The sequence below is a fragment of the Phlebotomus papatasi genome, chromosome 5 (genome assembly GCF_024763615.1).
Source record: "Phlebotomus papatasi isolate M1 chromosome 5, Ppap_2.1, whole genome shotgun sequence".
In the NCBI taxonomy this organism is placed as follows: domain Eukaryota; kingdom Metazoa; phylum Arthropoda; class Insecta; order Diptera; family Psychodidae; genus Phlebotomus; species Phlebotomus papatasi.
In genome coordinates, this window is record NC_077226.1 from 1,893,489 (window position 1) to 1,918,115 (window position 24,627).

At 34.8% G+C, this 24,627-nt stretch overlaps 1 protein-coding gene across 2 annotated transcripts; it reads left to right on the forward strand.

The window, feature by feature from the left end:
* Positions 1-683: 683 nt before the first annotated feature.
* On the forward strand, positions 684-22,093 carry LOC129808764 (latrophilin Cirl). Of its 2 annotated transcripts, XM_055858603.1 has the most exons (6): positions 686-1,630; positions 7,331-7,864; positions 13,351-14,283; positions 15,427-15,604; positions 15,678-15,915; positions 21,967-22,093. In XM_055858603.1, exons 1-6 carry the CDS (start codon positions 1,543-1,545, stop codon positions 21,997-21,999), a joined length of 2,004 nt encoding a protein of 667 aa, XP_055714578.1. In that variant the 5' UTR covers positions 686-1,542; the 3' UTR covers positions 22,000-22,093. The 2 variants fall into 2 exon arrangements, with proteins under 2 accessions (XP_055714577.1, XP_055714578.1); XM_055858602.1 differs by lacking the exon at positions 21,967-22,093 and having other exon boundaries at positions 684-1,630; positions 15,678-16,297.
* The last annotated feature ends 2,534 nt before the right edge of the window (positions 22,094-24,627 follow it).

Genomic DNA, 24,627 nt, shown 5'->3' on the forward strand with positions numbered 1-24,627 from the left:
TTCGAAAAAACTGTAAGGGGTTAGCCTATCGATTTTTTTGGTCAAAAAATTTTTTTTCGACATTTTGCAAATTCCGCAATGAAAATCAATTAGTAGAACCATTTCAAGTATTCTTTGTGAATTTCATCCAGAAATATTGAGAATTCCGGTTTTTAGAGCGGATTTTCGATTTTTCGAAAAAACTGTAAGGGGTTAGCCTATCGATTTTTTTGGTCAAAAAATTTTTTTTCGACATTTTGCAAATTCCGCAATGAAAATCAATTAGTAGAACCATTTCAAGTATTCTTTGTGAATTTCATCCAGAAATATTGAGAATTCCGGTTTTTAGAGCGGATTTTCGATTTTTCGAAAAAACTGTAAGGGGTTAGCCTTACAATTTTTTGGCGACATTTTTTTTGCAAATCCTGATGACGACCACTACAAAAGCAGAAAAACGGACTTTTTCCTTAAATGTTTGTTTTTCTGGATATCCCATAACCCCAGTTCCATTATGGTTATGGCTTCTAGTACTTCTTCTTCTCTTCTTTAGAGTTTTTATAGGGGCCTGATGTCTTTTGTCATCCACACAGTCCATTTTTAGTACAATAAAGTCCGCGTGAAAGCCATCTTTATTGGGTGTAGACGTCTACTTTCTATCAAATGTCACATGCAGCGCCCTCTGCCCATGTGAATGCCCAGAAATGAAAAATGAGTGAGAGAGAATGATAGAGGAGAGGTGAGTGACTTTGTGCACAATATGGCGTCTTTTGTGCTCTCAAGTTGATTTTGCGGTGGAATTTCCGTGCAATTTTCGCAACATTTTGGCTATTTAAATCAGCCCCAAGTGCCCCTTCGCAATCCGCAAAGTGATCCATTTACTGTGTATAAGGGGCTGAGAAAGTTTTAAGCTTTTTTTATTTTGGGTTTTTTTAAAGATAAATCTGTGTTGGTTTTTCTCTTTTTTTTTTCTTGTGTGTGTGGTAACTTTTTCCGTGTTTTATTAATTCTTCTTCTCCCAAAAAGTGGCCCCCGTTTGAGGCCAAAGAGAGAGAGAGAAGGCAAAGAAAAAATTTGAAAAAAAAACAGTGAAACAAGAAATGCATGAGAACAGTCACCTGGTGGGACGGACTTGGAATGCATATTCCAGATAAAATGTCCTGATTCTGAATTAAAAAAAAAAATAAAGAAAAAAACAAAACAAGTAAAATGCTCGACAATCTTTCAAGTCGAGTTTTGTGGATGAAAAGAACAAATGTTTAAAAGGGGATATTTTGTGATTTAAAGGAATAAACAACAAATAATAAAAGGAATAGACTTTTTTTTGCTAAAATAATACATTTAAAAAAAAATAAATAATAATAATTAATAATAGTAAGAACCTGTGATTTTAGTGACTAAGAGAATAATTCCATTTTCATCGAAATAATGCACAAAATGATTGCACAATAGAGCTCTAGAGCAACAGCAACAACAACAACAACAAAATATAAGGAAGAAGAAAAAACATAGACAATGTCACAAATTGAGAGAAAAATTGGGACGAGTTGAGCGCCCCAAAGCACAATGCTGAATCTCCTGGGAACGTCAATTGATCGCCCCTTTCGGATTTGGATGGCGATTCTCATTATTCCGGGAGTCTCCATTGTTGCTGGTGAGTTTCTCAGCATTGGCTTCAATTCTGAGATCAAGGATCAAGATCAAGATCGAGAAAATTCCAAGATTTTGATATTCTAAAATCAAAAAAGTCAAGATCAAAATATCAAACCTGTCAAATGTCTCGGAATCTTGAAATCCAAGACACAAACCATGTGAATTTCAAGATTTCAAATTCTGAAATCCTTTAAAAAGGCTGAATTCAGCCAGAGCTTTCAGGTCCTAAAGCTGAAAATCTCCTGAGGCCCTTGTAAAAAAAAACCCTGAGGTGGTGTATGGAAATGAGACAGTTTTGCGCTCTTTCGTGGCGAATAGCGGAACTTCAAAACCTTAGAAATCACCCGGCCAACATAGTGTTAACAACTAGCTGCTAGTTGTTAACAGAAATAGTAACAGAGCTGTTAATTTGCCGAACAAACATCACCAACTTTAACATGAAAATATCATAGGAGCAGCACTCTTGGTGGATGATAGATGAATTACCTAACAGAATTCTAACAGCGCTGTTACCATTCTGTTAATGTTTTTCTACTTTCCATTGACCCATTTTTTCTTAATTTTATTTAAAAAAAAAACATGAATTCACTGTAAAAAAAATTATTTTATTTAAATATTATAATTGCGTTATATTTAAAAAGTAACTTCTTTAGTATTTGACCATTTAATAACTTTTGATATTGACTGATACATAAAAAATGACATGGATTTCATGAATTATTTATGAATTACAAAAAAAAAAAAAACAAGAATTACAAAAAAAAACAAATTAAACTTAACTTTGGGAATTACATTAGGCCTGAGAATAAGATCGCTACTTTAACGCCCTCGAGACTCGGTGATTATGGGGGATACAGTGGCAGCTTCAGAAGTTGTAGCAGACTCTCATTTAAATTCTTTTTGCAGGATTTTATTGTGAGTTGTAACGTTGTCAGGAACCTTGTTGCTTGATCCTCTGTGCAAGAACATTCTTGGAAATTCTGGAGCGGTATCTTTAGGAACGCCCACCGGTTTCTTGAACACCATATCTATTCCAAAGAAAAAAAAAAGATTGTAAGAGATGAGGGCATAAATAGAAGAGTAATGAGATCTTCCCAAGTCTCTTGACCAGGATTCTTGTTAAACAGCAAAAAAAAAGTTTTAAATCGCGATTTAGAACTCTTCTTCTCTTGGTCTTGACCAAAAACTTGTCAAACGAGACGAATTCGAAATTTTTGAGGTTTCTTCAGATTAAACTTCCTAGACAAATATTACTGAAAAAAAGAAAGAACATTCCTGATGAAGAATTTTCAAAACAGAGTGAAACGGAGTACCATAGATTTTCCCTATTTTCCAAGGTTGCCAGACTAAACTTCCTGGACAAACGTATCTGAAACAGGAGGAATTGTAGTACAAAGGAATAATTGAGGCTAAAGTCCACATCCAGATGGTCTCCTGACCAAGAATTTGGAGAATTTATTTTCTTAATTATTTGAGGTGTCAATCCAGATTTCCTGGACAAATATTTCTGGAAGAGTGGGAGATGTTGAATAGAGGGTTAATTAAGAAGAAAATCCACTCCCGGTGGTCTTTTGACCAGGAATTTGTCAAAAAAAAAACACGAAAGAAATTTTATATCGCCGGCATTCCAGGAATTTCCTCAATTTTTTTGAGATTCCAGTCCAAACTTCCTGGACATACGTTACTGGGAGAGTAGGAAATGTTGAAGACAGGAATAATTCAGACTAAAATTCACTCCCGGGGGTCTTCTGATCAAGAATTTGTCAAAGAACAAGAGGAAAACAATGAACTGCAGGATTCCACAGATTGTCCTGAATTTTTTTTGAGGTTTCACCTTAAAGTTCTTGGAAAAACGCTACTGTATGAGGAGGAGCTATTGTGGACAGGAATAATTGAGACTAACATCCATTCCCGGTGATGTTCTAACCAGGAATTTGTCAAAAAGCAAGAGTAAAGCTTTAAATCATGGAAGTTCACAGATTTTTCTCAATTTTATGAGATTTCAGTCCAAATTTTTCTGACAAACGTTAGTGAAAGAGTAGGTAATATAAAAGACAGGAATAACTCACATTAAAATCCATCTCCCGGTGATCTTCTGACCTGGAATTTGTCAAAAAACAGAAGGAAGACTTTGACTCGCGGAAGTTCACAGATTTTCCCCAATTTTCCGAGGTTTCAGTCCATTTTTCCCAAGCAAACTGATTCAGGTGTAATTCTGAGGAGTATAACGAAGACGTGAAGCCTGTTCAGTTGACTCTGGCCAGGATTTTGGCAGTCAAATGAATCTTGGAAGTTTCCTCATTTTCAGCAACTTGTGCACGATGAAACTATGACTCTTCACGAGTGCATTGATACCAAAATCATAATTATTGAGCTTATAGTTTCCTCACAATAATTAATTAAAGTCGTGAAGACATGCAAAAATTTGGCCAAAAAGTACAATGGTCAGAGGGGTTGTACAAAAATTTACTGCAAATCTGAGGTGTCAAATGCCTTGGGCCGATGGACTTTCCCCTCCCACAGTAAAATTTTTTGTACTATGGACAAAATTTTCCTTCTATCGTAAGTAGCGATGGACTTTTTCCCCTCTCTTCGGTGCACCAATGGACTTTTTCGAACAGCGAAGTACTTTTTCGTACATCGCGGAACTTTTTGTCCATAGGAAGACAAAATGATCCTCTCCATGCTCCTTCAGTGCTCCACGGAGGAGAAAGTGATCCATGTGATCCTTTTGCACCCGCACTGATGGAAAATAAACATTTTCTTGCTTCCATCGACATTGTGCATGTTCATTTCCCCCAGTCGCAAATTTTTTTTTGACAATTCGAAAAATATAAACCAACCCAGCTGGACTGGTGATATATCTATGAGTACTTAATGCATATTAATAAATTAATATTTATTTAAATTCCTAATATTCACGTTTTATTATAATATATGTAATGACAGACTTTTTTCGTTTTTTTTAATCTTTTTAAATAAATAAGTTACGAATGTTCATAAAACAAGCAATACTTGAGAATAATAGGCTAAAATTGCGCATTGAAACTGCTCCAACAGCTGTTAATTTACTATTTCAAACACCGATAAATATTTGGATAGTATTTTAAAGAAAACGTGTATTTAAATTATTTAATTTAAATTTATTTTTTAATTATTATTTATTTATATAATTAATTTATTTAATAGTTAATTATCTAAATCCATACAAAAATTTAATTTAAAACTATGCAACAAATTGACAACTTTTTTCTGTCTCACATGTCTCACTCGGTACGTTTGATACAGTTGAGTCCCCTGATGGTCTTGGTTTTCCTTTATCATGTCACAATTTTCTTATTAATGCTTTTAAATTTTGTCTGCTTTGCCTTACATTATCCTTTATATGTGAGGTTCTAGCGAACAGAACTTAATAAGTGTGGGGTGGGTCCGTTGGAATGGTTATTATTTGTGCTTCAATTTTGATAATAACAAAATACTTTGTAAAATGACTCCTTCATGGTGAAAAATTGGAGTTTCTCTAAAAATTACCAAAAAATGGTCTTATGGTATCTACACACTAGTAGAAATTTTCGTCAAAAATGGCCTTTTTTAAAAAATTCTGACGTTTCTGCCTACAAGGATAGGGGAAATTTTCTTTAAAAATGCATTTTTTAAAAAAATTTCTACTAATGTGTAGACGCCATTAGAGTGAGGTTGTAAAAAATTGTATAAAATCAACTAAACAAAAGAATGAAAATCCATCTAAACCAAACGATAGGCATCTTTTAGGACTACAATTTTGTTTATAGAAAATATCGTGCTCCGATCACTCTAAATGCCTCATTTGTTGGTTTTCGTCATATTCCAAAAATATGAAATATCTATTATTGAGCAAATTCCCTAAAGATAACTGAGAAAATATCTTACAAAATTTATGTGAAACTTACATAAATGTTTAGATTCTTCTTTAAATCGATCGGGGATTATCAACATGATTTCCATTTGCATCCCTAATAAACATTCAGCCGCAAGAAGAAACCCCTAAACTACTTTCTCAACGAACGTTTCTCAAATATATTTCAATGACTTTAGACCCCTTAGGTCATACTTTCTTATTATAAGCTTATTATAAGCTTTTTTTTGTTATAAGCTTTGATTTATTCATCGCGACTCCTCTTAACACTTAAATGACTGCACCGGAATTTTTGCCAAATTTCTCTTTTTAATATTTTACCACAGTAAAAAAAAAAAACTTAAAAAAAACCCATTGCATTTATACTAATTCAATTATAAATACGTATTTATACGTATAAAGATTTTCTCATTTTCTTATGGTTTTGTATAAATTTTCTGAAAATTTTCAAATATTGCTTAAGTGAATTTTCAGAGATTTTTGTAACAAAAAGCCAATTACCATTTAATTTTTCTTTTTTTTTTTTAAAGTAATTTGACAAGGATTTTTTTTCAATATTTTCTCATTTTCTTGCATTTTTTTTGTGATTTTTCAAACCAATTTTCGAGCGACAAGGCATATTAAATGTTATGAAGTTTATGAGTTTTCGCCAAGGAAAGTTTTCTTAGTGGCTAATTAGGTATTGTTTTCAGATATGACGAGTATTTTTGTAACGAGAACCTCGACCAATATTCATGGTAGTTTCGCAATGTTTGATAAAATCATTTCGAACTTCGGCTATTTTAATGACAGTTTGAGGATTTTTTGATTTTTCGATTTTTACAGAATTATTTCAGAATTCGGTTTTATCTCTATAAGAAAACATATAAGAACTATAGTCAATTTGAGAAAAATAGAAAGATCGTTGAAAATTTGAAATTTATAAGATACTGATATACTTACATACAATCACTCAAGAGTAAAATTCAAAATTGATATATGATTTCTCAGAAAATTCTAGACATTATCCGTTTTATTTTATATTTTACATGGAGTATTTAAAGGATTTTTTTCAAAAAGGAAACTTTATTAACCTAATGGTAAAGAGTTTCAAATATTCTAATTAGTTTTTCAATAGAGAAGTAACAATTTTTCTTACATTATATGTCAAATAAAAAAGGATAATATAGATGCAAATTTCAATAATCGCACTCAATATATTTTTTCCTAATTTAAGGAGGAACACGTACATATAAAAAATTAAAAATACTTGTTTAAAATATTTGTTTTGTTGATTCTTGAGATCTATCAATTTCAACTTATTAAAAAAGACCTTTTTCCTGATAAACTCCCTATAAATTTTGCGATCTTTTTTCTCCGGTTTTAGTTAAAACAAAAATTAAGAGTTTTAAAATAGTCTAAAAAAGATTGTTGTTTCCATGGGTACCCAGTGTCCCAAAGGAGACGAAAGAGTTTATATAGCGAAAACAAATGTTTTGACATAAATGAGACCTTTCGTTAAGTTTGGATGATCTTGATTTCTTGACTCTTAGCAGAGACACATTATGTTTCACAATCACAGCGCGCCAGAGTATCAAATTTTGATTTTAATAATTTTTGACAGTTTGATATTTTGATATCTTGATCTTGGTCTCAGAATTGATCCTTAAGAGTCTGTAAAATGAAACAAAGCAGAATGAAACAGATGGAAAAGGAGACTCTTTGCAAGATCGACCTAAAAAAAAGTCTTGACGATTGCTAATTTCCCAATCTTGCAATACTCTAACCTCACTTTCATCATCTTTTTTTTTTGTGATATTACCACAGGCTCAAAGTATGAGACAGCTTATGCTTGCGAGGGCAAGACACTGACGCTCGAATGTGATCCGGGCAATGTGATAAATCTGATACGGGCCAATTATGGTCGTTTTTCCATAACAATCTGCAATGATCATGGCAATGTTGAATGGAGTGTCAATTGTATGTCACCCAAGAGTTTACGTGTTTTGCATGCTAAATGTGCCCTAAAGCACAAATGCAGCGTCCTGGCGTCCACATCACTGTTCGGTGATCCATGTCCGGGCACCCATAAGTACCTTGAAGCTCACTATCAGTGCATCTCGGCACTGCAGACATCCACAACGACCGGTCGACCACCGCCGCCGTGGATAACATCAGCACCGAGCATCTGGACTGCTGCGACGGTGCGTGTGCCCGTGGCTGTGAGTCAGGAAGTTAGTTTGGATGTTAAAGAGGAACAAGTGATCAGTACATCGGGAGTAACGGAGCCAATTGTCACGACAGTATCACCCAACAAAGGGATTGAACCCGAGCAGAAGTCATCGGTGACAGCAATTCAAGGTGAGATCTATTGACACTTTGTCTTACAGGGTCCTCTCGACATTTCATTTTTCCATACGTTTTTGCATAGAGGCAGTGAAGACTATTGGCAAGTTTTTTCCTAAAGAGAATTGACTTATCAGTCTGATATATTTCAAAATTGTGCACTAAAAGCTATCTAAAAATACATATTTCATAATGTTCGCCGAAATAATACAAGAACTACGAGGAAATTTGTTTAAGTCGCGGGGCAGTATCTGCAAAATTTTCACAAGGAAAAGCGAAAAATAGCTTCACTTTTTATTAGGCTTGATGGGCCCATGTTGTCTCATTTCTTTTTCACGAAAATTTTGTCATTTTGCTCTCTGGAAAAGTTTTGGAAAGTGTCTGTCGAAAGTGAATTTTAGAGTAGAAAATTCTCTAAAATTGCGAAAAAGGAGTATTTTGTCGTAAGTGATCACATCTGTGCATCATTAAAGAGTCCTTTAGGAACACTAACCACCTTTTCCAAATTCAAACACGAGCGATTCGGATAATCGATAGAAATCTTTATGAAATGCAGCAGGATTTTTACCAGGACACCTCTGAAGATCGAGACACTATAGAGAGCAAGGATGAGCTTAGAGAATCCGCCATGATTTTTGTATTACCTGCGTGGGGAAATTTTTAAATGCTAACAAAATCAACGTATATTTAATATTGAAAAAAACTTGATTTCCTATGTAAAAATGAACAATTATCCCTATAAAATGAATTGTTTTCAAGAAAAAAAACGTTTTGAGGGAGTTCAATTTTATAGATATAAATATGATAAATGTACACGGATTTTTTTTATGTCACCCGGCAATGAGTTACCGGATAAGCAAGAGTCTACTGTGTCCAAGCCCTGACTTGTAGCAGAGCTTAGCCTAGAGGAAGAATCCTTTCCGAATCGTTCAGAAAGTCTCCTTGCTCTTTTTCGTAGCTCAGGAGGCTGCAATTAAATAGTTCTCGGCTAAGTCGTTCCCCTGGCGTCCAGAAAGGACGTACTCTACACTGAACGGAAAAGGAGATTAAAAAATTGTTAAAAGTTGTTAATTCCCATACAGTGATTAAACAAAAGTTGCTATTTTGGGGTTAAACAACATAATTGTTGCGTTTTGTTTAATTTTAATCTCCAAGGTTGTTTAAATCTTAGATATCAAAAATTAATCAAATTGTTGTTAAATATTGTTACAAAGTGATTAAATTTATCAATTTTTTAACAACATTTATCAAAAAATAACAATTTAAAAAAAAAAACACTTTTATGCACCTCTTAAATGTCTCTTAATTTAAAATTAAGTTTATTTTATAATAAAAGAATCATTTTCAATCTTACTGAATATATTTCCTTCCATTTACATTATAAATTTTACATTTTTTTTTTGGGAAGTTTGAAATCATTTGACAAATTTCATTATTAATCTTCCTACCAACATAATGGTTTTGGTGTCTGTCAAATTTTAATTCATTTTTAAACATTTGATTTCGAAATATGAGGTACCGATATTTATAAGTTTTTCAAGAAAACGTCTTGCCGTGTACTTTGTCTTTTCGTAAATTTCTAATGATTTATTTCCGTGCTTAATGTTCATACCAGGTTTTCTTTGCAAGATCATTGTAATTCAAAATAATGGAGTTTCCATTTAGTTCAATTTTCTTTAAATCTTCGTTACAATTTGGATTAAAAAACATGTCAGAAATTTGCAAAGAAGCTTACCAGAGAAAGTGATATATTTTTTCGAGACGTTGTATTTTTCGTATAATATTTATCGTTGTGCTTTTCTTCGAATATTTGTCATGCAATTGGTCTGAGTGGTCCGCTTTGCTTAATTATGTGAGCATAGAGTGATAAGTAGTGATACTTCGGCTTTAATTTCTTTTTAAAAGTTTTTGATATAGTTTATTGTGACGAGAAACGAGATTATTCACTTGGACAATTTCGTTTTCACTGACTGAAAAGTTTGACAGAATCATAACTATTTTCTGCAAAATTATTATAAATTTCCACACAGGATCATTAGATGAAACGAATGAAGCTATCAGCAGTGTAATAATTCGTACAAAAGTTGCCGATTCAGATGCGAACATTTTTAGTTTTTCTTTTTTCAAGTGCATCCTTGTAATTACAGTTGAAGTAGAAGAATATTCGCTATCATATTTAAATTTGCTTTTTGCCGCATTAAGTTGGTCGATTCTAAAATATTTCTTTTCGTAATTAAATATGACAGCGCACTACAAAGATCATAGTGAACAACTACTTCATAAAGATCATGCATATTATCCTTGAAAAAATTTGTAGTTACGCACAGTACAGCTTTCCTCCATAAGATTTTCTAGTTGCAAATTTTGGAACACAATATTCTCCCTGAATCATATGACTTTTTTAAGGAGAAGTTCCGAAGCTTTATAATTTTATTTTACCTCATCTTCGCCAGGAAAAACCACGCAAATATCCTAAGAGAGAATTTCAATGGATCGGCAAGACATAATCAAACCCCGGCTCTGCGCGGTCTAGACTTAGGTTAACGAGTCCCTTCCTCCTGTTCTTATCCAGTTTACCATATTTCTCATGGTATTCTTTAAGAGAAATTCCTTCTGGACATTTTAAAATATCATGGATCGAGATAACAGTCCAGGAGGACACTCGAGTGTCTCCCCGTTTTGGTTGATCCTGGCGTACTTCCCTTCCGGACTGCACGTTTTGACGCCATTCTCGACGGAATATCATTTTTATGGTCCCAGGTGGAAGGATTTCATTGATATTCGTTTCCTCGAGGTCGCAGATATAGTCTGAGGTGTTTCCATGATCTATAAATTAAAGAAAAAAGTCGAGAAATAAGATAAGAGGGAGAATGAGGTTATGGAAGATGAAAAATACCTTTCAGGGCTCCGTATTCCTCGGGTGCTCCAAACTTGTGGCACAGAGCCATCAAATTTGGATCGTCACAGACCTTCACCATAAACAAAATTAGTAAATTTGCGTTTAACACTTGTTTTTTTAATTTAATTTTATTGACACACGCGCAACTCACTTGGCATACTTCAACTTCATAATCCAATTGACTGAGAAGAAATGTCAAAATTAAAACTTATTTCAACAAAAAATGTTTAAAATGTTGTTAAAATGTTGTTAAGAAAAGAAAACGAACAAATTATTGTTAGAATTAGTTTATTGTTGTTTTTTAGTTGGTAAAAAAAACAATTTTTGTTAATTTTATCTCCTTTTTAGACGCAATTAATGAAATTTTTGTTTATTTCGTAAATAATCTCTTTTTATCTCCAAAAATAAACAATTTTTAACAAATTTTAACTCTCATTCCGTTCAGTGTAGTGTCAAGTATAGAGCGATTAACGCCATTTGAGTGATGGCAATTTAGATGTTGCCTCTCCGGGGAATCTGAAGGGTTTCTAGCCCTTCGGACTTGGCTGTAGTGCGCCTCTTTCGTCAACTATTTAATTCAGTTCTGTGGCACTTACTTATTAGTAGCTGCCGCTGATTCGTGGAGTAAAACTCTGTTGAAGCTGGCTTTTTCATTTTGATTTATTTTAACAAAATTTCTACATTTTATACAATTCTAATATTCCCACTTCAGATTTGATATTTTCTAAACAATTTCTGTTGTGTTTTGGTGACATATTGACTTAATTTTTCCAATTTACGAAAAATTGCTGATGAATTGTTACATTTTCCATGTTATCTTTCACTTTTTGCGGGTGACCTAATTTTTGGGTGGAAATCACCTCAACTTTTATCTTTAATAGTTCTTTAACTATTAATTGATTTTGAATTCTGATATAGCAAATCTATTTTTAAAGAGTTTAAAAATGATTTTCCATTGATCCAGGGCTTTAATTTATATCCTAAATACGTTAATTTTGTCCTAAAAGATGTGCAATTTTTTCGGTTTTCCTTGCACATAATACGACTTATTTTTTTTAATCAATATTAGAAAACCTATACATAATATTTGAATTTTATGGATGAATCCTAGGATTTGAGGTTTTTTAGAAGTATTCTAGTATAAGTCTCATCCCAGGATTCGTCCTAGAAATATGAAAATTTTGACGATTAAATAAGAAGTAATATTTTCTGTTTAGCCCTGAGCAATTGACAAAGGTAAATTGAAATATTAAGTAATCCTAATGGTCCTTAAAGGACGAGCCTCCTTGTCCTACTAATTAAGGATATAAAAAAATGCAATGAGACCGGTCTTGTTCTTTAAGTCCTTGTAGTTGAGCTGATTTCTTAGCCATTTCTTAGAGACTGCAATTGATCAGCAATGAGCATGAATTTTGAATAACTGTTTTTAAAAGTGTTTTGAAGGCGATTTAGAGTCTTAAGGACTTACAATGATGATCTCCTTCACAGGATATTTAAGGACTATTTTAGTCAGGGGCATGACGTTTTCTATGTTTCCCATATGTTTCAAGCGTGCCGAAAAAACTTTTGAGTTTATTAGCTGTTTTCTGTCATTGTCGAATGAACTAGCAAATAATACTAATACAAAATAAAAGAAAATTTAATAACGTAAGCGCAACCGAAAATCCTAAATTGGCAACCTACGTAGTTTTGGAGATATCTCGTGAAATGTGTACGAAAACAGGAAGAAATTTACACTAAAACTGGTTGCATTTTACAGAGCTAATGTCATCCCCCTGATTTTAGTTATAATTTATATAGGTTGATATTCATGTTCATCCTGAACAACTGTATATAACAATTTTTAAATTTGTCATATGACAGTGTCATACTGTTACAGAATTCCCTTACTGAATTGCTTATTGTTTGCCAGAAAAATTCTCAAACTGGGAAATCTGTATTAGTATCTTTCTGTGCCTTCTGCTGAATGAGTTTGGTGTTTGATGGAGCAACTGCCGATAGTTCGGCGATAACTGAACTCTGTTTGATTTACTGCAGCGAAACTGTGACATTGAGGAGAGGAGGAACTGTGGAGATTGTTCTTTTTGTTGATAATAAATCGGAACTTTATGGACCATTAAAACTGGAACATCTTGTTTTGACATCTTGGACAATCAAATTTCTTTAATGTCAAAGTTAAAACTTTGACTTACAGTAGACTCTTCGATATCAAGCACTTCGATATCCGGGTGACAGCTGCCAAACACTGGCGGTTGATATAATTCAAAATTATTTTCACTAAACATGAAGTTTGTCCAGAGTGAATTAAAGTATTATTATTAACATTGTATCGAAGTTTTTAATACATAATTGTGATAAAAAATGAAACATAAGCACACCATGAAGAAAATTCTCTTTTTCTTTGTCAGACAGAAAATAAATTCACACTGCACAAAATAGAAAAACCGTTGATCATTCAAAAAACCTAAATGTCATTTTGTCCCCCAGTCAGCCGGATATCGAAGAGTCTACTGTAAATCTTTAGGCTTCTTTATCTCAGAATTGCGGAGTTATCTTTTATCCAATAAACTTGATACACTTTTTGTCTCTTTTTATTTCGTAGAAAGCACAACTTCAGTACCAATTGTTGCCACTGTTGGCTCAATTAATCGGATAATGGCGTCAACGGCTGTCCCCGAAGTCACCCATGTCAATGCCCACCGCGACAATGTATTCTGTGGTCCAACAACAGCCAGAAATATGTTTTGGAATGTGACCCGTGTGGGTGATGTTAATGTACAATCGTGTCCAGGTGGTGCAACGGGAATTGCTAAATGGCGCTGCCTCCTACGTGACACAACTGACAGCCATTTGTCAGCTCAATGGCAACCAAGTAGTCCAGATCTGGCCCAATGTCGAAGTTTGTGGTTGAATAATTTAGAAATTCGTGTCAATATGCGTGATTCATCAATCATAAGTATTGCCAATGATCTATCCCAAGTGACAAGTAGTAAAACACTTTATGGTGGTGATATGCTCGTAACGACAAAAATTATTCAAACAATGTCAGATAAAATGGCATATGACATTGAGACATTTCCCGATCAAAAACAGAGAGAAGCCATTGTCTATGAATTGTTGCATGGTGTCGTTAAGACAGCGGGAAATCTTTTGGATGCCAGTCAACAGATGTCATGGCAAGATTTGAGTTTTGAGGATCAAATGCGTGTGGCAACGTCCCTATTGACCGGTCTCGAGGAAAATGCCTTTTTGTTGGCTGAAACGATAATAAGGGAGAGGAATGTTGTGCAACGTGTTAAGAATATTCTATTGTCAATTCGTGTCCTTGAAACAAGAAATATTGCATCTGCTGAAGTATTTCCGGATACAGCAGAACAATGGAGCATCAGTCGGGATACCATTGAGCTACCAAAGGGTGCATTGATGGAGAATAGCGATGGTGGTCTTGTTAGAATTGTTTTTGTGGCATTTGATCGTCTTGAAAATATCCTAAAGCCACCAGCTGACACAACACAAAAACTATCACTTCCAATAGGTAAGTCCAAAAACTATTTTTTTTTCTTTTCTTTTTGAATTCCAAGATTAGTTACGGGTTTCTTGATTCTCAGTTGATCTGTTCCGTGATCCGATTTACATTGAATTCCTTGAAGATCTACATCTCGTCGGTTGCATCTATCTTTGTCGTAACTTTTGACAAGTTTTCAGGAAGCGAATTCCTTCGTTTCACTCAAAGAATTCTCAAAAAATGAGCCCTGAATAATTTATTATTAGTTAAAAATATCGAAAGGTACACAAAAGATCTGACAAATAGTATTTGGAAAGGGATGAAATTTCCTTTTTATTGTAGACTCCATCATTTTCAAAATTAAACACACAGAATAACTTTTATTATTATTATTTGGTTACTTTAAAACTTTTATTCTAATTCTAGAAAAAAAAACCTTGTATTGTATTTTTGAGACGTTGAACAAATTCAAAAAAATCCATCCGGATTACGAAGCGAGCACTGTACTTCTCTTATCATTGAACTAATGATCTGCATAAATGCACAATCCCATCAGAAAAAACTAATGTGGACAAATTTTGGAATTATCCATGGACAGTTACCCTTTTTCATGTTAATTTTACCCTCAAAAAGGTGTAGAATTAACATTAAAAAATGTTAATAGTCAATCCTCTAATGTAACACCTGTCACTTTGCTTTACGACAATCGATTAAATTCATCGTGTCACTTACGATACATTTACGATATTTGTCTATGAATTAATTTGTTAATAAAAATCGGAAATAAGGTAAAGTGCCCTCGAGTCGACCGGTGGATCAATATTTGAATGTTTTAATGGTGAATTTCTATAAAATTGTCACTGATTCGTATTTATTTATGGAATAATTGACCTATTATTGTTAGATCAAACAGCAAATATTAGTGCAAATATAAATAAATTGAACAAATAACTCTATCGGTCGAATTGAGGCACCGATCGACTTGAGGGCACTTTACCTTATAGCTTAATAAAGCAGATTTAATTGCTTAAAACCCAATTAAAAGTGAAAAATCGAAAAACTGATACGACAGAGGTAGATCCAACCAACGATCTGTCAATTTTTTTTTGCTTTCGAGATACTTTAGTCCGGAATCATTGAATTGATTTGACTTTGTGATAATGGAAATTGCAGGTAATCAGTTAAATGCGACACAGCCGAAGAATCGTGTTCTGAACAGCAAAGTGATATCAGCTAGTTTGGGCAAAGGACGTCACATTCAGCTGTCACAGCCAATTAGACTGACCTTCCAGCATCTCAAGACGGAGAATGTATCTCAGCCAATTTGTGTCTTCTGGAGCTACATAGATCAGTTAGTATTTATCCTCAATATTACTTCACTATTACTTTTAAAACACTTTTCTTTTTTTTGGCACAATTTGCAGTGCATGGTCTGAAGATGGTTGCCATGTTGAAGCGACAAATGTGACACATACCGTCTGTTCGTGCAATCATTTAACAAATTTTGCCATTTTAATGGACATTGTGGCACCAACAGTTGATACAGCTGTGACATTGAGCCGAAATGTCCGGATTATGATCTACATCAGCATATCACTGTGTATATTGTTTGTAGTTATAGCATTAGCCATATTTAAGCTGTACAATGGGCAATTTCTCAAGGTAAGCGAACCCACCCAAGTCACCTTATCACGCACCCAAGTACCAACACATCACTATCATCCATCCACAATGTCAACACCAACACCATCAGCGCCATCTGGTGGTGGTGGTGGTGTTGGTGGTGGATCAGGTGAAACACAATCGAGACTCCTAGCACCTATTCCCAATAATCCATTGCCAGCCTTTACACTTTTGGCCAATTTCAACAATGTCCACCATCATCACCATCATCTCCATCATCACCTTCATCATCATCACAGTCGTCCAGCTCCAGCTGGAAATCTCAATGTCATACGAAATAATCTAGAAACTGTCAATTTGCACGATTTTTCTGTCTAGAACAGAGAAACAAACCAACAAAGAAAACCAATCGATTGCCAAACCTCGGTAACTTTCTTTTTTTAAAAAATCTTAAGAACTTCACTATGTTCTTACTCTGACATGACTAACTGACGGTTAGACACTAATATGAATAGTGGAACCCCCATGGAACCATTACATCCTTCACAGTAAAACAAATATTTTGCAAAATGTTCGTAAATGTTCGTAAAGTGCAATGGAAATTTACGAAAGGGGCCACTATTGGTACTCCTTTAAATCTGTTTCGCACCTGGCTATGTCCTTTTTACGCCAAAATCGATTACACTTCCACTTTTGTACAATTTCATTCGCTATAGTGCTCCTTTCGTAAACCAAAAACTGATTCTCAATACTTTTGTTATCATTGAAAGCCTTCTCTGATCCTCCGGACCCGGAAATAGCTACAGAAATGGTGTACCTCGGCCGTTAGATGTTTCTTTTTTGTTGTTATGATATTTACAGTAGAGCAAAGATGTGAAAAAAAAACCGTTGAAACCGAATAAACGTCAAAAAAAAGTTTATTCTGGTAGCGTTTTCACCATTGACGTACATTTTACTGCTCGAACTGAAAGAGAGAGCAGTTATATAATCGACTTTTTTTTCAATTTTGCACTGTTCTGGAGCTTAAACGGTAAGAGATATCGACTTCCGGTCTTCGGTTACCTTTCCTCAAATGACATTATCTCATGCCCAACCTCTTTATTTTTCCCCCCTCCCCTTTCATACGTTCCCTATCCCTCAAAAATAGGTAAAAAATTAGGTATTTCCAATTTTGCAAAAATTTGGCCCAAGCTTTTTCAATGATTTTCGGATATATCTTAGAGCTAGTCCTGGCGAACATTTCGCCAAAACATACTTATGACCGGAAAATTCGCCATTTTGAATTATTGAAGGTCAAAGGTCAACTACTTTGGAAGGCTCATTTTTCTTTTTGCTTAAAATTTGATTTTTAAGAAAAGTATTGCAAATTAGAATCCGGCTGCATCGGTTTTCATCGGTAATGAATCGGTTAAGTAGCGATTTTTGAATAATTTTACTTCTACTTACTTACTTACTTATCCAGCGCTACAACCAGTTACTGGTCTTGGCCTGACTCAGGACCTGTCGCCACTCGAGCTGGTGTCCTGGTCCACGCCGTCGCTCCATCAGAGGCTGGGTTGGCCTCGTCTCCTCGAAGCATAGAGTCCGCCCCTAAAGACTTTCCAGGCTGGGTCTTCCTCATCCTTGTGAACCAGATGACCAGCCCACCGAACCCTATTGAAGCGTATTTCCTTGACAACAGTTACCTCTCGGTAGCGCTCATACACCTCATGGTTGTATAGGCTCTGGAATCGTCTCTCCTAAAAACCCAGGACCAAAAATCCGTCGTAGGATACTCCTCTCAAACGCGGCCAAGAGTTCGCAATTCCGTTTGATGAGGACCCACGTCTTAGACGAATACGTGAGGACTGGCAAGATCTTAGTCCTATACAGCAGTAGCTTAGTCTTTATGCTTAAGTTTTTGGACCGGAAGACTCTTGCAGCAGCCGTGCGCGGACTTCTGTTGAGATGTTGTTGTCGGTTGTGATTGTTGACCCAAGGTACACGAAGGAGTTGACAACTTCGAAGATGTACAGTAGACTCTCTCTCAATCGGGAATATGGGGCGAAATGTCATCCGGTTTAGCGATAGAATTTAGCGTCAAAGCCTTTGTAAATTCCACAAAAAGTGCTCAATTATAAAGAATCACGATAAAATAGGAAGAACTACAGCGAATTTGAGCGAATTAGCTTCATAATTAAACGTGAAAATTGTAAACAAAATTTGTCGCCCGATTGAGAAAGAACCGATTGCGTGAGAGTCTACTGTAGTTCCCCATCGGGAACCCTGTTTGACCGATGCTCTCCGTGGATGTTGCTGGAGTTGCTGCTGACGAGGCCACCCGTGTAGCCCCAGATTTCGTGCCGCATGTTCAATCTGGATGAAGGCCTCCTGTACAGCTCTGGGATTGCGTCCCATGATGCCAATATCGTCAGCATACACTAGGAGCTGCGTGGACTTATTGAGTATGTTCCCCTCATGCTCACGCCGGAATCACGGATCGCTTTCTCCAGTGCCAGGGTTAAAGAGGACGCACAATAGTCCATTCCCATGTCTGAGTCCATTGTTCACGCGAAACTCTCGTGACAGTGATCCGTTTGCCTTAACTTTGCTCCTCACATCGGTCATGGTCATCCTAGTCAGTCTAATCAGTTTGTTCGGGATGCCGAATTCTCCCATGGCTTCGTACAGTTTTACCCTGACTATGCTATCGTAGGCAGCCTTGAAATCGATGAAGAGATGGTGAAGTGCTTGGTCATGCTCTCTCATCTTCTCCATAGACAGCCGAAGGGAAAAGATCTGGTCTGTTGTTGATTTGCCTGGAGTTAAAGCACATTGGTATGGTCCAATAATGGTCTGAGCGAATGGGGCTATTCGACCAAGCAGAATAGAGGAGAATCTCTTGTAGGCGGTACTCAACAACGTAATACCCCTATAGTGGCTACAGTTTGTGATATCTCCTTTCTTATGTATAGGACAGATAATGCCAATTTTCCATTCGTCTGGTACTATCTCTTCGTCCCATACACGGAGCAGTATTTGATGAACAACTCGGTGTAGTTGGGCGCCTCCATGTTGGTACAGCTCTGCTGCAATTCCGTCTACTCCTGGCCGACGGATTGTTCTTTCGACCTCGTCCATACTAGATGGCTCTAGTATGGTATCAACACTTTGAGTTTTTGGGACCTCCAACTCATCATCAGGATGCCATTCTGATCGGAAACCAGATGCCCCTGCTTCTTGTCCTTGCAGTATGAAGTTCGTGGTGTATATGGCTTCATACACCGGACTTTCTGGTGAAACTTCCGCGCTTGGTGCGGCTGCGCTCTGTACTTCTCAACTACACTGACCAGTTTTTCTTCCCAGGCTTTTTTCTTGCGTCTGTGCAGTTTCTTCTCCTGTTTTTCGAGCTCTCGATAGAGTGCGTACGTTCTATGTGAAAACTTTTAAATCGTTGTCCGTTTTTCCTTTGCCTGGTCGTCGTCGTTGGCTCAATCCGTATCCGAGGCTCCTCCTGTCTTTCTGAACAATCTTGCTTTTTACGGGGAAAGGTTGTTAGACCCTCGCCCTGCCTTCTCTAGAAGGACCAGATCCTTTGTTCGTCTGCCCCAGATTTGTGACATCCCACTGGGGTTGGTTACCCAATCTTCCGTCACGCATCTGGGTGTACCGGGGCCTACCAGGATAATTTTACATCACCTATAATAAAAATCTTCTTAAGAAAATATTTTTTTTTTTTAAATGGGTTTTCAGTTTTTTATAACTATTGATATTTGTTGGTAATTTAGATAATTTGTGACTGACAATAATTGTCAACCGGTCCAGAGCGGTTCAGAAGGCTCAAACTCACGAGATATAACTTTGCGGGAATTTTATTTTATTTTTTCTACAAAATTTAAATAAGAAAAGCAGACGGAAATGTTTTTCGAGGATATATTCAAGCGATAAATTTTTCGTGGCTTTTTGGTCTACAGAAATTTACTTTTGATATAAACTGCTTCATAATGAAAACAGAATATTCCCAAATTGAAAATTATTGGTAAAAGTAGCTCAAAAAGTTTCATAATTATTACAAAGTTTCTCTAAATATTGAATCTAGAAAATCAATATTGTCTCCATCAAAAATAAACGCAGAACCAATGTCCATTTTTTTTTTCTTCAAAGTTACCTTCGAACATAATTTGAACATCTTCCACTTCTTTGCATTTTGGGTTTTCCGGAAATTGTTGGAGAGAAGGAGTGTTCATTTCGAAATATGCAAATTCTTTTTGAACAATTGCAATAATTCTTTTTGATATCTTCATCATCCAAAACACGCAATTCATTTCTTAGGAGTTCCATTTTTTAAATTTCCAATTTTTCAGTATACTAATAGTAGCTTTAAACACATTTTTTTTATCAAAACTAATTGATTTTTATTGAGATATTATTAAATGGTTTAACTACCCAGGGTAGTGGAGCCCCCATGGAACCATTACATCCTGACAAACTTTCAACCTCAAGAACTCTCAATTGCTGAAAAACTGCATTTCCCTTGGAAGAAAATGGGTTCTGAAAAACTTTGGTAAAGTCGATTGGTTTTCTTTTTAAGTTGGAAGTAATTACACAGCTCTCTCCGATGTGCGGAACGTCGATATCCGGCTGACAGCTGTCAAACACTGAAAACTGACAGTATGCAGCTTATCCTGAGTGAATAAAAGTGTTACAGTAGACTCTCTCTCAATCGGGAATATGGGGCAAAATGTCATCCGGTTTATCGAGAGATTTGGCGTCAAAGTCGTTGTAAATTCCACAAAAAGCGCTCAATTATAAAGAATCACGATAAAATATGAAGAACTATAGCGAATTTCAGCGAATTTGAGCGAATTAGCTTCATAATTTAACGCAGAGGTGTGCAAGAAACCGTTTAAAACCGAATAAACGTCAAATAAAACATGTACATCAATGGTCAAAACGCTACCTGGAACAAACTTATTTTGACGTTTATTCGGTTTCAACGGTTCTTGCACACCTCTGATTTAACGTGAAAATTGTAAACAAAATTTTTCGCCATATTGAAAAAGAATCGATTGAGTGAGAGTCTACTGTATTTTGACTTTATCAAAGTCTTTGATACCTAATTGTGGTGCAAATTAAAAAATTCCAAATGTCATTTTTGTTCCCACGTCAGCCGGATAACGGAGAGAGCTGTGTAGACAGAAAAGAAAGTTCATAATTTGACATTTATCTCCGTCCAAACGCGCCATATACAATCTCCTGTCAAATATTTGAACAAAGAAAAAAAAGCGTTAAAAAAAATCTACTTTAAGAGAAAAAGAAAAGAATATTTCTCTGTATGACAAAAAAAGAAAAAGAACAAGAAGAAAATGTATGCATGAGATAATTTGTAAATTATTTATTTATTTTCTACAAAAAAAAAAAACGAAAGAAAAAGAAGAAAACTGCCTTTAGTTGTAACAGATGGATTTTGATATGTAAAAATGGATGAAACAAAGTGTCAAATGTGTTTTAATTTAAATTTTTTTCACAATTCATGCGCGGCTCTTTGTCAAGAAAATGAGGTTGGAATCCCCTTTTTTTGTGTTTTTTTCCCTATTTTTTCTTTAATGTTTCTTTTTGTTTTCTTTGGTCTTTATTTATTTATTTTGCTGAACCGAGGATGAGATCCCAAACCGGACGGATTTATTTATTTATTTTATTTTTATTTTTTTTTACTTAATTTTGTTACTTTTGAGTTGCTTTGTGCTGAAGTTAAACTAAAAAAAAAAAAAAAGAAAAAACAATAAAAAGAACAAAATAAAAGAAAAAAACAGGTGAGTTTGTTGCTTTAAAAGACTATCCTCAAATTTCCAAACCCCATTTTTTTGGCTTCTGTTTTTTTTTTTTATTTAATTTTTAAATTGTTATTTGGCCGCCAAAATTTCATTTACTGTTTTTTTTTTGGTTTTTGGTCTGATATCGTGTGTTCAAAATTATCTTTCATCCATTTTTTTCATTGAAAAAATCGAACTTAAGAAAAAGCACTTGCTAAAAGTGAGGTTATTGGAAGTGTTCGGACTCAATATCGTTTCTATTTTTTTTCTTTTTCTTTTTTTTTTAATTCTTTCACAGATATCCACACAGGAGAATACGAGTGTTTTATAGGGGTGTAACCTACAACATTCCACGAAGAAAGGTAATTTTCTGTGAAAATTCACCAAGGCACGAGGCTTCAAATTCAACAAAGTTGCATCAAAAGGTTAGAAATTGCCAATTCTAACCTCAAAATCCACAGGATTCCTCAAAATTAACCTTACTTTCTTTATTTTTTTTTAAATTTCTACCCAACAGAAAAGATGTCCGGCATTCGATATATCATTCCCAAGAAAGTGTGATGCCCCATTTGCCCCCTGTTCAAAACTCAACACTCCATACGAAGCGCCCCAAATAAAAAAAAAGAAAACTCCCTCCTCTGGATAATCATCCGTATTTTTCTAATTAAAAAAAAACAAAGGCATAATAATAAAAAATAGAGGAGAAAAATAAGAATTTGTGATGAAAACAACAAAAAAAAATGATACTTTGTGTGGATTGAAGTCCAAAAATAAAAAAATAAACAAAAATATTAAAAAAAGACAGATAAACAGAAGCTAGAAGACCTTTTTCTAATTAACTGTATTAGAAAAGAAAGAAAGAAAGAGAAAAAAAGAAGAACAATTAATTGTGAAGACAAATTTAGTAATTTTTAGGCTGAATTTCCGATTAAGAACAATATTGTACCTTGATGAAAAGAATTTTTAGAAGAGAGAAAGAAAGAGAAAGAGAGAGAAATTAGAATGTGTTTTTTTCTTTTTGCAAATAAATAAAAAAACAAAAAACAAAAAAAAACAAAAAGAATAAAACGAATTGAAGTCTTTTGAATTTGTAACGATGGAATTCAGTGGATGTTCCAGTGAAAATCCGAAGATATCTGAAAGGTTCTGGAATCCCAGGTAGGTCTTAAACCATTCCTTACCATGATATTATACATCATACGCAAATTGAGTGATTTTAGATGATTTATTCCTGGGCAACTTTTAACAGAATTGCTGTCGGGAATGGATTTTTTAGTAACTTTAATTCTTCAATTACTTGGGAAAATTGGTCATAGTAAAATTTATAAATTTATAATTTAATAGTAAAATTTTTGCTCAAAATGGCGGACGGAAAATGCAACATCCCGTGGAATTTGTTAAAATTGTCCTCTTTCCTCTTTCCTAATTTGAATTCTAGTTGCCAATTTGTTTTCTTAGATAGTTACTCTATCTAAAGCAGTAGAGCAAAACATGAACATTCTACAGTGCCCGCTTTCTAATCCGGATCGCCGTAATCCGGACGAGTTATCGACGGTTACATTTAAAATAATTTTAAGGTTATGTATAAATATGTGTTCATCAATGAAAATGAATTATCCTGTGATGTTTTTGTTTAATAAATGAAGTATAATAGCATAAAATTCTCTAACTATGTCTTTTTAATCTTCTTTAAAACTTTTATTCTATTCTACAAAAAAAACTTGTATTATATTTGCAAGACGTTGAACAAATTCAAAAAATCCATCCGGATTACGAAGCGGACATCTGTCATATTGTCTCCCAATCATCCGGATTACAAAGCGGGCACTGTATCTCAAGTATTTCTGGTACATTGACTGAATGGGTTAATCGGTTTGAACCGGTTATGAATCGGTACCCGGCTAGGAATTTCTAACAATTAGAGATGGTAAAATTTCAGAAATTTCACAGCAGTCGCCATCTACTCTAGGCGGAAATTCATGAAATTTCTTGAAATTTACCAACTCTACTCTGAAAGAAATAATTTGCAAAAGGGTGTAAAAGGGTGCAAAAATCGATTAATTTTGGAGATGAATTTCGAATTAAACGAAAAATTTGCAATTTGGCAAATATTTGCCAATTATTGCCTCCCTTTGCAAACTTTTGCAAATTTTTACCTCCGAATGAGCACTATAGTAGCGCCATCTGTGGTGAAACACCATAAATATAATTTGGCATTCTTGTCTGCAGCATTAACACAAAATCGACGTACCATACTCTCAATGAAAATGTTAATTGCACTTTTCAATTTTTACTCCACTACCACCGTAGACACTTTTCTTTTCAAAAACTTTTCACTTTATCTATTATTTACCTAATTTCTTAGCAAATTTTGCCCATTTTCCGCATTTAAACACTGACATTTGCAAAAATTTTTGTCGTAGGACTATTACTGAATGAACCATCCAACATGTCAAAAATTTTTGCATTGGGATGCATCCTCGCGTACAAATCTTTCAAAAATCTCACTATTTAGGTCTTTTCGTCACAAAATATTTGTCACACAACACTCCAAAGACCTGAGCAAACTTCTGAACCACAAAATTTCATATTCCCAAAAAAATGTTTGCCAATTTTCCTGCAAAACACTGCTCAATTTTCACCTTATTTCTGTCGGCATCGTGTTTTTGTGAATCATAACACAATTCTCTACCGTAGGAGCTTTTCCTCCCATTTTCCACTATTATAGTTATTGAGAAAACACGCGAAAACTATCACCACTTTGCGAATTAACTGCACTGTGAATTAATACTTTGTCTGCCATTTGACAATTCTGAGCGACACTGGAACTGGAAGCCATTGGAAATGCTTATTTTGCCGCGTGCAAAATGGCATCCTTTTGCATCCTTTTGCATCTTTTTGCAAAACAAAGTTGATTGAATTCGAATTGACCAAAAAATCTATTGAAATTAATCGATTT

What these genes read in the sequence shown, in the direction of transcription:
- LOC129808764 (XM_055858602.1), top strand. Translation starts at nt 1,543, where the DNA reads ATGCTGAATCTCCTGGGAACGTCAATTGATCGCCCCTTTCGGATTTGG. An exon ending in GGGAGTCTCCATTGTTGCTG is followed by an intron (nt 1,631 to 7,330) that starts GTGAGTTTCTCA and finishes ATATTACCACAG; the next exon opens with GCTCAAAGTATGAGACAGCT. An exon ending in ATCGGTGACAGCAATTCAAG is followed by an intron (nt 7,865 to 13,350) that starts GTGAGATCTATT and finishes TTTATTTCGTAG; the next exon opens with AAAGCACAACTTCAGTACCA.